Consider the following 13,698-nt stretch of genomic DNA (forward strand, 5'->3'; position numbering starts at 1 on the left):
CTGTTTTTTTGAGCCGTAGTTCTGATTTCTATTTTTTTTGTGTGCAAATGTTCAAATCTATGTACAACACATTTGTTGCTGGACTTTACTGACCATACTTGTTATGTTTTTGTTTTAAGGGGTTTCTAACCGTTTCAAAGCCAGAGAACGCATGTGAACCTATAGCTGAACCACCACTGCCAAAAGAGAACACATCCACTGCGTACATTGTGCTAATTAGAAGACTAGACTGCAACTTTGATATAAAGGTAGGATTTTTTTTTTAATGTAAAGAAGTAAATGTGGTCTCCCCTGAAACATACAGTGTGTAACAATATTTAAATAGGGAGCAGAGGAAATAAGTGAGTGGACTTCTTTAGTGCAACTCCACAAGCAGAGTAATGTGGATATGCTTCCTGAACAAAAAGATGTCATGAAGGTTAGCGAATGAGCATTCTGAGATTTCTTTATTTTGGAAGGCTTGATGTTTTGCTTATTAGCGGATGTGAAATCAGAAGCCGGTTCAGTAGTCTAATCCATTTGAATTGACCCTCTGAGCTTCTTTGTGTGATTGCATTGCCACTTCCTGCATATTTTTTGATTGTTTGAGCTGAATGCGGTAGTAGTCCATTTTGGTGCATTGTTCTCCCCCAATATTCTTTCACCGTGGATGCTAATTCAGCCATATAATTGGCGTAAGAATCTATTTCTTTCTCATCCCTAATTGCTTCAGATCTAAGATGCTCATTGGTCCCAAAGGGACAGAATTATGTGTAGCAAACATTGTCCTTCAGCAAGGCACTAAATGGATGCTGCCACTCTGCTAACTTGGTTTAAGGAATGAGCAGTAAATCATCAAAGCACTACAGCGAAGGAGATGTTGGCAATTAGAAACAAAACAATAGAATTGTGTGTCAAAGACCAAAGACATGCTTATTTAAAATAGGTACTTGATTTACAGCTGTTGTTGCATGATACTAAGATTACTTCAGGATTAGTGTTAAAGCTCGAAAAGGCATGCGAATCACTGGAGTGTGTTGCAGAAATCTTGAATATTTGAGCCAGTATGCCATGTAATTGCAACGTATACAACACACTGCTGCTTCGGTTTGCATTGTCCTACAAGTGACGGTGTTTGCACGGAGATACCATTTTTGTCCACTATTACAAATAGTGCCACAGATGATGTGACGCCAGAATGTGTAGCAAGTATTAAGGGGTTTTATTTGAAAATAACATTAGATACATATTAAACAATGGGCTGATAACTTTTCTAAAAATGTAATCACAGTAAAGAAATGTATTCTGTTTTTTCTTACCAATTAGTGGTTGGGTTGTATATGTAGCACTTTAAAGATGAGATGTGCTAATCATTGTAATGTAACCAAATTGAGAAGCAAATTCAATACAATTAAATGCTGCTGATATTGTACATATGTAAAGCACATATGATGAAGTCCCAAGAGCGAGACTGGGAACTGGGGTGAGAGGGACTCTGGGGTTTCAGGCAAAAATGCCTGATTTGCAATGCCAACCCTGAAAGTGGTATTTGGAGGGTTTCCCTCCCTAGCCCTCTCCTCATCACTCCCTCCCGCTACCTACCCCACCTCCCCAGAAACAAGTAGCAAGAGGGGTCCAGACACTAAAGGTTATACCCTGCAATCAGTGTGTCCAAAAAGTCCAGTTTGCACACATAATACAGACTATTGGAGAGCATGAATTTGTGAAAGCATGATTCTCAGGCTGAACCGCAGAAACAATCCCACCAGACACATGCCATGTCATAAGACACCAGAGAAGCCACAAGTGGCAGTTTGAGGAGAGCAAGCTATTTGTAATCATGGGCAAGTAGAGATCTGAATGAAGTGCTGAGTCTGTAATATGAAGGCAAGTTCCGTTTATTGGTACAGGTTCCGGGTAGACACAAGAGACCTAGGAATATGTCTGCTAAGGCTTCTCAGGCTGCGGTTCAGCCTGAGAATCATGCTTTCACAAATTCATGCTCTCCAATAGTCTGTATTATGTGTGCAAACTGGACTTTTTGGACACCATGATTGCAAGGTATAACCTTTAGTGTCTGAACCCCTCTTGCTAATTGTTTCTGGGGAGATGGGGTAGGTAGCGAGAGGGAGTGATGAGGAGAGGGCCAGGGGAACCCTCCAAATACCACTTTCAGGGTTGGCATTGCAAATCGGGCATCTCCAACCAGTGGCTACTCCCAGGCTCCAACTGCTGCCGGCGGAACACAGCACATGCTACATTCCATTACTGACCTCACACTCATGATATCACACAACTAGCAGGTAACTCATCAGCACGCTTCTCCCTCACTTAAGGATGGAACAAATGGATAAGATGCCCAGAAGAACTACCCTTGTATCATGAACCACGCAAGGGAAAAAGGGAAGACAAACACGGCCAGTTGAAAAATTTAAAACTGCTATTCAAAACTGAATACTGAATTGAAAAAGCATTTTTAGATTGAGTATATTTTGTTACCTTGTCATAGCGTATGCAGCTTACCTACACTCTGCTTTTTGGGAAAAGAATCACTGTTGTGGCGTGCTGTTAATTGTTGGTAGTTTTTCTGAACTACAGCTCCCAGCAGGAAGGAGTACATATTTACGTCAGCAGTGCGTTTGTATGCTGGTCTGCACTGGTTCAGCTTGGACACAGCGGCACGGGCGCCGGGCAGGAATAGCTAACAAACTATAGCTGGTCTCTAAGTAAACAGGTGTTATTTACTTCTGCTAATCTCTTTTTTACCCCCCTCTATCTTAATTTAAATTGGACCTACCATGGGCCTTCCCCCTGATCTCAGCCTGCTATTAGCAGCACAAAAAGCAGCCCCTGAGACAATAGTAGGTATGTGAATCGGAAATATCAAGACCCCATATATAAATGCTGCGTATAGCTAATGACATACAGGACGGCTTCGGAGTTTCTGAACAAAGAGTTTGAGCTGTATGTATTGGTCAATTATTAGCAACTCTAATTAGTCCTACTTGTCCTACCAACTCCTCTCTGGAAATACCTCCATTCCCTTCTTTAGAAAAAGGCCTTAAGATATGTCCGGATGAAATAAGAATTTTGCCACAACCAGACGGAACGAAGAACTCCATTCTAAAGGATACCCCTAATATTAGATCTGTGGGAATTGTTGTTGAGAATGTAAGCAAGGATGGGCTCAACAGCCTAGGGTGAAATGATATTATGGATAACCTTTTTTATGATGTCAAACCTAGGAGTGTTGTATTGGCAAGGGAGGAGGCTATCTCTCACAGAGCTATTGGAGTTACGCCATGCATTTTTGATGGTAAAACCATCAGAGGTGTGATGATACTATGGATAATATCCCACAATGTTAAAGCCATGAAAGTTGTATCAGTTAGAGAGTTGTACCGTTGGAGAGGAGGGTATCTGTCCCACTATTTTTGGAGCTACACCATGTAAGTTTGAAGGGTGAAACTATAAAAATATCCATTCCGAAAATGTGGTCATTAAATAAAAACGCGATCGATATCCACGGTATTGATATGTTGTTTGACTGAAATATGGCTTAAAGTTTCAAGTGGACCTAAAATTGATCTTGCAGTGCCACCAGATTTTAATTTCTTTTGTATGAACTGGAATGTGGAAATCGGAGGAGGGGTTGCTATTATTGCCATGAAAAATCACCACTTTTTTAAAATCATCAAGTATATGTGGAGGTTGTGAAATTGTCCATCTCAAACTCACCCCCAGTAATAACAGGTTTGTCAATGTCATACCGATATAGCGTCCTCCTGAGGACATGCCCAACTGTAATGATGAAGTGATCCATTTACTGACAATGCTGAATACACCCAACTGTTCAACCCTACTGTTTGGTGATTTCGATCGATGGCGGGGTAACACTGCAGTTCTGTAAATAAAACTTGGTAGCATTGATATTGCAGTGCATAATAATGAGCTGACCCATATTAAAGGGAATATTCTGGATTGGGTAGCATCTTGGAAGACTAATTACTAAACCATGCATTTGGTCAGACCATTCCTTTGTCGAGTATGAGATCCAGCTTCCAGAGAGGCTGCCTCACAGACTCAATAAACCAAAAAGATATCAGCATGAACCTTAATAAAGTACAACCTAAGGATATAATTGATTGTGTAAATATTCTTATGACTCTATCACAGATTTGGATTAACCATGTGCACTGGCTGCCTCTTCTAGAGCACACCTTTTGAAGACACTAGATCAGGTAGCTCCCATGAAACATAAAAGTCTGAGAGACAGACTTAACCACAATTGCTGGTTTACACCAGTCAGAAAAAAAGGAGAAAATGCAAGCAGAGCATATATGGCTTGAATACAAAACTGACCTAAATAAGATAACATGGAAGTCTTTTTAGAAAAAAAACATATAGATTGGCAATCTTTGAGACAAAAAATAATTGTTTGAATGACTACATTGAAAACGGAGAAAACAATAGTAGAAAGCTTTTTGAAGTATTCAAACAATTACAGCTGCTGAATGTGCAACCTAAGTCCTTCACCCCACCAATGAAGACTGTATTAGAGTTCCGCAGGCCTTTGCAGAGAAGGTCAGCTTGGTCCATAAGAAAATAGCAAGTACCCTGGGCTCGGGTGTATATTCTAACCTGTTGGAAACTAAGGAAAACTGTACCCAGTCAAAGTTTGAAATTAACTTGGTTACTGTGACTGAGATAGAGAGGCTACTTGGGAACATGCGTCCTACTACATGCTATGGCGGTACTATTCCATCTAAACATGTCTTAGGAAATACTTACATTTTTGCCCTTTGCTTACATGATTTGTGAACGCTAGTTTTGCATATAATACTGTTGCGGACACCATTCAAGAGGTTGTGGTAACTCCCCTCTTAAAAAACCAGGTTTGAATCCCAAAGACGCTGAAAATTTGAGACCTATTACAAAATTCCCATTTCTTTTAAAAATTGTGAATAAGATGGCCTACGCACAGTTTCAAGGCGATCTAGAATGCTGTTCTTTCCTTCACCCAAGGTAATCCGGTTTTAGGACTAACCATGGCACAGAAAGTGCTCTACTGGACCTCCAAATGCCAGACAACATGGATGAAAGTAAAACCAGGCTGTTAGTGTTATTAGACCTATAAGCAGCATTTAATCTCCTGGATCATGAGTGCATCCTAGAAACCTTACTTAACTACAGGAGGCTGCTTTGAGAATGCAGTTTTTTGGATTAGCTGCTTCCTAAGTAATAGGAAATCCAGAGTGCAATGGGGAAATGCTGTGTCTGACTAAGCCATGCTGACGTAGAGTTCCTCAAGGTGTAGGTTTATCACCAGCTCTTTTCAATGTATATATCAAACCTCTCTGTGATTGTTACTGGAATTGGGGTGCAATTTAGCAACAATGCAGATGACGCCAAGCTATTGATAGAGCTGAGCGGTAACTATGCCAAGGATTCGGACAGACTAACTTCCACTTGGACGCTGTCAGTCATTCGATTTTGGATGTGCTTGAACAGTCCAAAAACAGAACTTGTGATCTTTGGCTCTTCACAGGCTGAGCTAAGCTTGACTTCAGATGTTTGAAATGTAATATTAAAGATGGCAGTATTTCAGTTCTGAACAAGCTGAAAATATTGAGGGTTTATTTTGAGTCTTCTCTGGGAGCCGAAGTACATGCTGAAGGTATTCCTAGAAACTCACAATACCCCCCCGAGATTGCTACAAAAGATGAAACCGTTTGTCTCCAGTCAAGAACTATAATCATGTCCAGAATTGATTATTGCAAGGCACATTTGTGTGGAGGCAGTAAAAGCAGTATTCACAGGCTTCAGATGGTACAAAATAAAGCTGTTAGGATTCTTAAGAACATCCCCAGGGGGGTGCAGCCTAGAGCTATATCGATGTGGCCTCTGCTCTGATGGCCTCCGTGTGAAGCCCGCGTAACTTCTGATTAATATACTGTTCCTAATGTCGTCTGAACTGCAGAAAGACTTTTCTCGGGACCGGAATGGTGGAGCTGCAACTCGAAGCAATTCTGACTCTTAACGCGCTTCCCTTCCCTTGTTTGAGCTGGTTCCCTGAAACGCAGATCATCGGAGCGTTCCAAGATGACAATCGGACCTGGGGACTGAGCCAGTGATATCCAGAACTGCGGCTGAAGGAGGACTGGGGGCTCCCGGAGGGGCTGGGGCGTCAGGCTCTGTCCATCTAGCCTGCACTCAGCGCTTTAGCCCTCACCCTCCTCCCCACCCCCCCGGCTCACACTGGGAGTGAGTGGCTTCCTTTCCAATTTGGGGGGCCCCAGGCAACACTGCCGCCGCCCCCGAAGCGGACCGACCGCCATCGCCCTTCGACCGCCGCTCCTGCTCCAATCCCCCGCGAGCAGGCGGGTGTCGGGACCTACCTTCCTTGAAGTTGGACCCCCGTGCTGCTGCATTGGACCAGAAGAAGACCGAGAAAGTCCTTCCACCGTGGGAAAACCTGAACAGCTCTCTGGTCCCGATCTCGGGCAGAGCCGGAGGGCTTCAGTCAATCCAGGCTCCACATGACGGTTGCTGGAGCCCGACCCGCAGCGCATTAGTCCTGCAGCCTGCCTCTCTTGGTGGGCTGTAAGCAGCCCCTCAGCATCTGCAAAACGAGCAGCATCACCCTCTTATTAGCCCCGCAGGGCTCGACTGCTCGGAGATGCCTTCCCCCCCCCACCCCCCCTTGTGACCTGGTGATAACTGGACGCTTCTGTGGTCTCCACCTCTGAACGTTTTCTGCTCCTCTTTAGTGCGCCCGGGTTCGGCGCCCCACACAGCAGCCCCTTCTTCCATCAGAGCCCCTGGACCTCCCCCCGCCTCCCAAGACCTGAGCTGGGGCCCACTGGCTGCCCGCCCTACACAGAGCGACAATTTCTGTACCCTGGACCCAAGGTACCTCCACGCTCAACCTCTCGCCTGCCTCCCAATGTCCCCGCTCCCACCACCATAGCCCAGACAACTTCCCATTAGCTGTACTACAGTGAGCCCACACCCCGCTGCAGCCATCTCTGCACAGCTGACTCTGGGTCTCACACCGCGGCCTCCCTTACTGCAGCTGCACTTGGGAGGCCTTGTTATCCGAGAGGGTGCGGGTGGTGCCTTCCTGGCCCCCCCGCAACCCTCCACCTCTTTGACGACCAGTAATAACCCCTCCCGCTCCCTCTCTGGGCCCCTGACCTCTGGGGGGGGCAAGATCCGTCCTGCCTCCAAATCCCCCCACCCCCAATCCTGCTGCCGGCCTAGACTGCCACTACCCGAGGGGTCCCACCCGCCAGCACTAAGACTCCTCAACCTGCGTCAATGGCCCTAAGCAACCAGAACGAACACAAAGCGAGGACACCGCTGCATGAGGGGCCGCAGCGGACTCAACTGGCAACCTTCTGAGGATTTAGCCCCTGGACTCCCTTCTTCAACCTCAAGCTGCTCAGTGGCCACCCCTGTAGCACCCCGATCACTCTGCGAGCAAGCCCAGGTCCCCCCTTCCTCATCCGCTCCTCGTCAAGGGCTCCCTCAACACCCCCGCTGCTTTTGGAATTGGCTGCTACATGCCCCCCCCCAGACGGATTGCACCCGCACCTCCAGTCTTCTACCGCACTAGGGTTTGAAGTGGCGATCGCCCTACCCTGAGGCCAAAGCCATCTGCCTTCACTGCCTCTCCACAATCTCAGTTTGGTCTGCACGCCCTTTACGGAAATGTCGAGGCACGTGAAGCCCCCCAAGAACGCTGATATCATCACAATGTTGCTGCCGGCTGACAAACGGAAGAAAGCTGACCCCCGAAATCCTCACCCCAATCACCCTCCGAAGGCCCAGATCAACTAACAACCAAAGGGGACATTAAGGCCTTTATGTTGGACATCAAGGCCGGATTTAGATCCTGCCTTGCGGAGCTCACCACTAAAATGGAGCAAACAGAACAAAGAGTCACAGAGGTGGAGCAGAGACTAGGCGAAGTGGGTGACCTCGCTCAGGAGCACTCAGCCACTCTCCAGGATCTACAACGCTCGGTCCAATCTCTAATCAGCAAAAAACGAGATCTTGGAGTTCAAAGAAGAAGACCTGGAGAACAGAGCTCGACTGAACAACCTGCGAATTCGGGAGGGGGGTCCCCTCCTCGATCCAGGACCAAAAGCTTGCAGAGTATATAAGCACCTTCTTTTAGTCCCTGCTGCCCCATCTAGACAAACCTCAGCTGATGCTATACCGCACTCATCGACTCCGCCCCCGCCAGGGAATGGATCCAGACGCTTCCCCAGATGTAATTACCCAGGTGAACTTCTGCTCAACCAAAGAGGCCATCATGGCCATTGGACGCTCTCAGGATGAACTAACGTTCCAAGGCTCACCCCTCCAAATCTACCAAGACCTAGCCACAGTAACAATCCAGAAGCGGAGAGCTCTGCAGCCCTTGACATCATTCCTTGCAGGATCAACGAGTCAAGTACAGATGGCTCTTCCCTACCGCGCTTCCGTTTTCATATAAGGGAGTTTCCCGAAATATCGCGCACCTGGAGGATGCAGCATCAATCCTGGACCCCAGGTCCATGGGAGGTGCTGGAAGCACTCCGCCTGGCCTCTCTGGGGTGGAGCCGGAGCCCTGCTCCCCCAGACAGAAATGCTCGACCGGGTCGAAAGTACAGAGGGCTTGGATCACAAGTAACCCCTGCTCCACTCCCCTCCCTATAGACCTAACGATCTACTGGATCAACTTTATTTAGCCCGACGACAATGGAACGCGAACTTCCCGAACCACATGCGCAGGCTTCACGCGGCCCATGCCCAACTTCGAGGTGAATGACACCAGGACCCTCTTGGAGTAAAATGCAAGAAAATTCGCTACAAACAGTTTTAGCCTTGCTGGCTCTGGGAACTGCCGAGATAGAAAACTCGGCCTCCCGGATTATTTTAGTTCTGGAGGTTGTTGTTAAAACCCCAGCTGCACGATGACCCGATACTAACCAAGCCTCCGGAGGATGAGTGAGCTCTGCTCTGCCCAATCCCCACCCCCAAGACACTTGCAGGTCCAGGAAACACCCCCTCTGCATCAGAAACTAAGGTTCGTCACGCTGAATGTTAGAAGATTGAAATCCCCCCCACCCTAAAAGAAAATCTACTCTACAACGCTAACAGGACGGCAAATTCTCTGTGGTTTTCCTGCAAATTCTCTGTGGTTTTCCTGCAAGAAACTCGCCTAATCCCAGCAGATTTTACCCGCCTTCACAGTAGATTTTTACTGCATCAATTCCTAGCTTCCAATGGCACTAAGAAAGGGGGCACCGCGATTCTCTTCGAAAGAGGGGTAAGACCACAGATTCTAGAGACCCTGCATTGCCCGGAGGGCCGCTTTATGGCGGTCAAATGCCTTATTTTCGGGCAGCTTTACTCCCTCATCTCAATCTATGTCTCAAATGATAAACAGGAAGAGTTCTACAGAGAATTAGAAGAGACCCTGCTCCCATTCATCGAAGGCCAAACCGTCATCGGAGGAGACTTTAACGGGGTCCCCGACCCGGTCAAGGACAGATCGCACCTTCCGAACCCCAGAGACTTTAAACTGGCGGCAGGCCTTCTTCACCTGTTCCGACACTGGATGTAGTGGACACGTGGAGAGTGCTTCACTTCAATGAAAAGAACTATTCCTTCTATTCACAAGTGCACAGAACTTTCTCCCAGATTGACCTCTTGCTGGCCTCCCCTCAAATCCTAGCGTTCGGTGACGACGTCGCCATTGGCCCAAGGGTGCTTTCCGTTCACGCTCCAATTGCCATGACGCTCCGGGCTCATGACCCTCCTTCCTGACGCTGATGGAACCTATATGAACCCATTCTCAACGAAATGTCACTAAAAGACTCCATAGCTAAAACAACCAAGAACTTCTTTATGGAGAACCCGAACAAGGACACGTCCCCAGCTAACACTTGGGATGCTATGAAAGCGGTGGTGCAAGGAGAACTGATCGCACAGGTAGCGGCCTTCCACAAATGCAGGTGGCAAATCTGCACGGATCTTGAGAACAAGGTCCACGGAGCTGAAGCAGTCCGCAGACTCAAAGGTTGGTCCCCAAAGTCCCAACGGCCCAACGGCCCTACAAGCGGCCCGAAAAATGCTGGAGGCACACTATTCAGAGGACACTGCAAATCTGCTGGCTAAAACCAAGCAAGGCTACTATGCCAAAAATAACAAGGTGAATAGACTGTTAGTTGAAAAACTCGTCAAAGCAAAGAAACAGAACTCTATTTTAGGCCTACGCGCCCCCCAAGGCAAAGTCCAATTTGCGGAACAAGAGAAACTACGACTTGTGGCCACCCACCTCTAGGAGGTAATGTCAGCATCCCTGAGGAACCAAGAAGAACTGGAGTACCTTCTAAGTGCTGCTCTTCCCCCGTCTCACGGACTCTGAGGGAGAGCCACGAGGCCCCAATCTCAGGTGAGGAGGTGGATGCAGCCATTATTAAGAGTCTCAAATCTAGAGCCCTGGGTCCAGACGGGTACACAAGGTGTTACAAAATGTTCTGCCCCCCTTACAGCCCTATTCAGGTCTTTTAGCATATCGGGATCCATCACTCCATCCATGCAGGAATCAATCACAGTACTCATTCTTAAACCGGGGAAAGACCCCAGGGATAACAGCTCATACAGGCCTATCTCACTACTAAACATCTACGGTAACATATATTCAAACATTTTGGCAAACCATTTGGCAGCCACCCTTCGCGACATTATAGACCCAGATCAGACAGGATTTGTAATGCACAGGTTGACTGGGGACAACATTCGTAGAGTCCTGAATCTAATAGACGTCGCAAATCAAGATTCGCGGAAGCTTGCTTTGCTGGCCTTAGATGTAACCAAAGCGTTCGACAAAGTGGACTGGGCGTTTCTGCGACATTCCCTTAAAGCCTTCCACTTTGCCCAATCTTCCAAAAGCTTGTGCTAGCAAACTACCAGTCCCCAAAGACCCGTCTTAAAGTCAATGGCCTCTTATCTGACCCGATCCCTTTAACCTGTGGAACTAGACAGGGATGCCCCTTGTCTCACCTGCTTTTTGCCCTGGCCATGGAACACCTTGCCCAACGAATCTGCCTGGACCCAAAGATTAAAGGACTTCAAGTGGGCTCCTCCTAACACAAGATCGCACTCTATGCCGATGATGTGCTACTTTCCATCACAGATATCTCTGCTTCATTGAAGCCAGCCCTAGCTGAGATTCATATATTTTGGAGGTTAGCAGGCTTTACCATTAACTTTGGGAAATCAGTTGTCCTAGGGGTTGGGCTGATGCCGGGGGAGCGAGAATCCTTAGAAATGCTATGTCAGATCCAATGGAGTGAAAAGGCCATTCCTTACCTTGGGGTCCAGATTCCTGCCCGCCTGGTGAATTTCCCCCAACTCTTCAAAGAACTGGAGAGAGATCTTGACCGATTGCTCTCGCTATGGAGATTTCACTTATTGGGCGCCTCACCACCTGCAAAATTAACCTCCTTCCACGGTTCCTCTGTTTGCTCTTTCCTGCCCACCACAATCCCTCTACCCCCCTCTGCGGCGCCTGCAGAGAAAAATGTTCCAGTTAATTTGGAGGGGTAGGAAATCGAGAATACCCCAGAGGACCATGATGGGCAGCTCCAGATTGGGAGGACTGTGGGTCCCTGACCTCCACAAATATCAGGTAGCAGCACAGCTGGCACAAATTCAGGCTTGGGTCATAGCTTCTGGTGCCCGAAATGGGTAGAGGTAGAGTAATCTCGCCTGCCCCTCCCCCTGCGTTTCCTTCCATATATCCCCCCCACCGCTGTGCCGGACCGGGCCGGGAACCCTATCTTCCACCAAACACACCCTGAAAACATGGGACTGGGCTTTGAAACATAATGGCATCCCGAGGGGTCTGGGCCCCTCCTCCCCAGTTTTTCATAACCCGGCCTTCTCACTGGGAATGCTGTCCGTCGAATTTCAGGAACTGGGTCACGGGAGGTCTTGAATCCCTGGGGCAACTCTTTGAGGAGGGCCATCCGTGCTCTTTTGAGCAATTCAAAGCAGCCTTTCAGTTAGCAGAAACAGACAGGTTTGCCTACTTAAAACTCCGACACTGGTGCTCTCATCCGCTGACCCGGTCAGCAGTGCTTCGCACCCTCAGCCCTCTTGAACTTGCCGTAAAAGACCTACCACCACGAGGGAAAATCTCCATGCTTTACAAGTTACTGCAAGAAGACATTCTCACCACAAGGGCTCCTTACATGTCAGTGGGAGGCAGACCTGGGGCACCCCATAGAGGACCAAACGTGGGTAGACAGCTGGTCGAGAACGCACTCTTCCTCCTTTTGCATTACTAACCGGGAGTGCGGTCATAAATTGCTCCTACGATGGTATTAACCCCCGCTCCGCTTGCACCACTTCCACCGGGCCTTGGACCCCCTATGTTGGCACCGATGTGGACACCCAGGGTCTTACATTCACATGTGGTGGACATGCCCAGCGGTAAAAGGATTCTGCTCCCAATGTTTTGCTACAATAAAAGACATCACCCAGGTGGCGATCGACATGGAACCAGAATCCATCCTCCTCGGGCCCCTATTCCGGGGATCTACCCAAGAACTGGTAGAATGGCCAACCTCCTAACACAATTCCTGCTGGCCGCGAAAATCACTGTAGCATGCACTTAGAAGGCTACCAAAGGCCCCTGAATGACCTTCTGGTGGGTAAAACTCTGGGACATTCTGATTGCGGAGAAAATCATTGCAGCCAAAGCTGGCCTTCACGCTTCACGAACATTTGGGCGCCATTTCTTGACTATGACCAGAACTTCCTGGCGTTAACCCACAAAACGCAGCTGGCCAGAGACACCCTTTAGTCAGACGGCGAGCGGCTGGCGCCTACTTGCACCCAACCCGACCTTGACGAAAGCTGACCTGAGAGGGGCATGGCGGTGGCCAGGGAATTCTCATAAATTGAATTGGAGGTAATGCTTTGTCTTTAATCTGTTGATGTCATTGTCATCTGTGCGCTGGTTTAAATTAAACACGTAAAAAAAAAAAAAACATCCCCAGGGGAGAACATGTCTCCCATTCTAGGAAAAGATTTGCACTGGCTGCCAGTTGCTGCCAGAATACAGTTCAAAGTAAAAACTTGAACTCATAAGTGCCTTGGTGGTGCAGCACCTTCTTATCTGATAAAAAGTCTGAAGCAATACGAACTAAGACGAATTTTACGTTCCTGCAATTACTAAACGCCTTGTGTGTCCTAGAATCAAACGGTTTGAAGGGGAATTCCTTCCCAGTCCTAGTAGCAACTGCATAGACCGCTCTCCCAATTGAGTTACATCAGTCAAGAAATCTTCTCTCCTTTAAGAAACTGTTGAAAACGTGATTATTCGAGTGAATTCTTTTGTTTGGAATTCTGTGTCCTGTTTCTTAATGTCACACTTGCAGATATCCACATGTGAGCGAAGCTGAATTGATTAACACATGAACAGAAAGTACCCTGGGTACTACACCAAGTACTCCACAGCACACGCAGGTGTCCATATAGAAATCGGGGCAAAGAACAAAATGGGGACAAAGAGAAAGGAAAAACAAAACAGGAAGCAGAGAGGAGGAAATGGATACAACACAGTGAGACCCCACTGACACCAACCGCACCCATTTCCTCCTAAAGTTTCCCCAAAAGACAGACCAAATGCCAACCACGAGGAGTAGAACACCTACA

General features: G+C 47.6%; 1 protein-coding gene across 2 annotated transcripts in view; it reads left to right on the top strand.

The window, feature by feature from the left end:
* RNF13 (ring finger protein 13) overlaps window positions 1–13,698 on the top strand; it is a 1,183,896-nt gene that overhangs the window by 350,189 nt on the left and 820,009 nt on the right. For both annotated transcript variants that reach the window (XM_069618372.1, XM_069618373.1), the window contains one exon: window positions 120–248. In XM_069618372.1, the coding sequence (XP_069474473.1) occupies window positions 120–248 (129 nt within the window). The remainder of the gene's footprint in view (window positions 1–119; window positions 249–13,698) is intronic.

Source organism: Ambystoma mexicanum, chromosome 10, assembly GCF_040938575.1.
Source record: "Ambystoma mexicanum isolate Mex_15411 chromosome 10, UKY_AmexF1_1, whole genome shotgun sequence".
Taxonomy (NCBI): Eukaryota; Metazoa; Chordata; class Amphibia; order Caudata; family Ambystomatidae; genus Ambystoma; species Ambystoma mexicanum.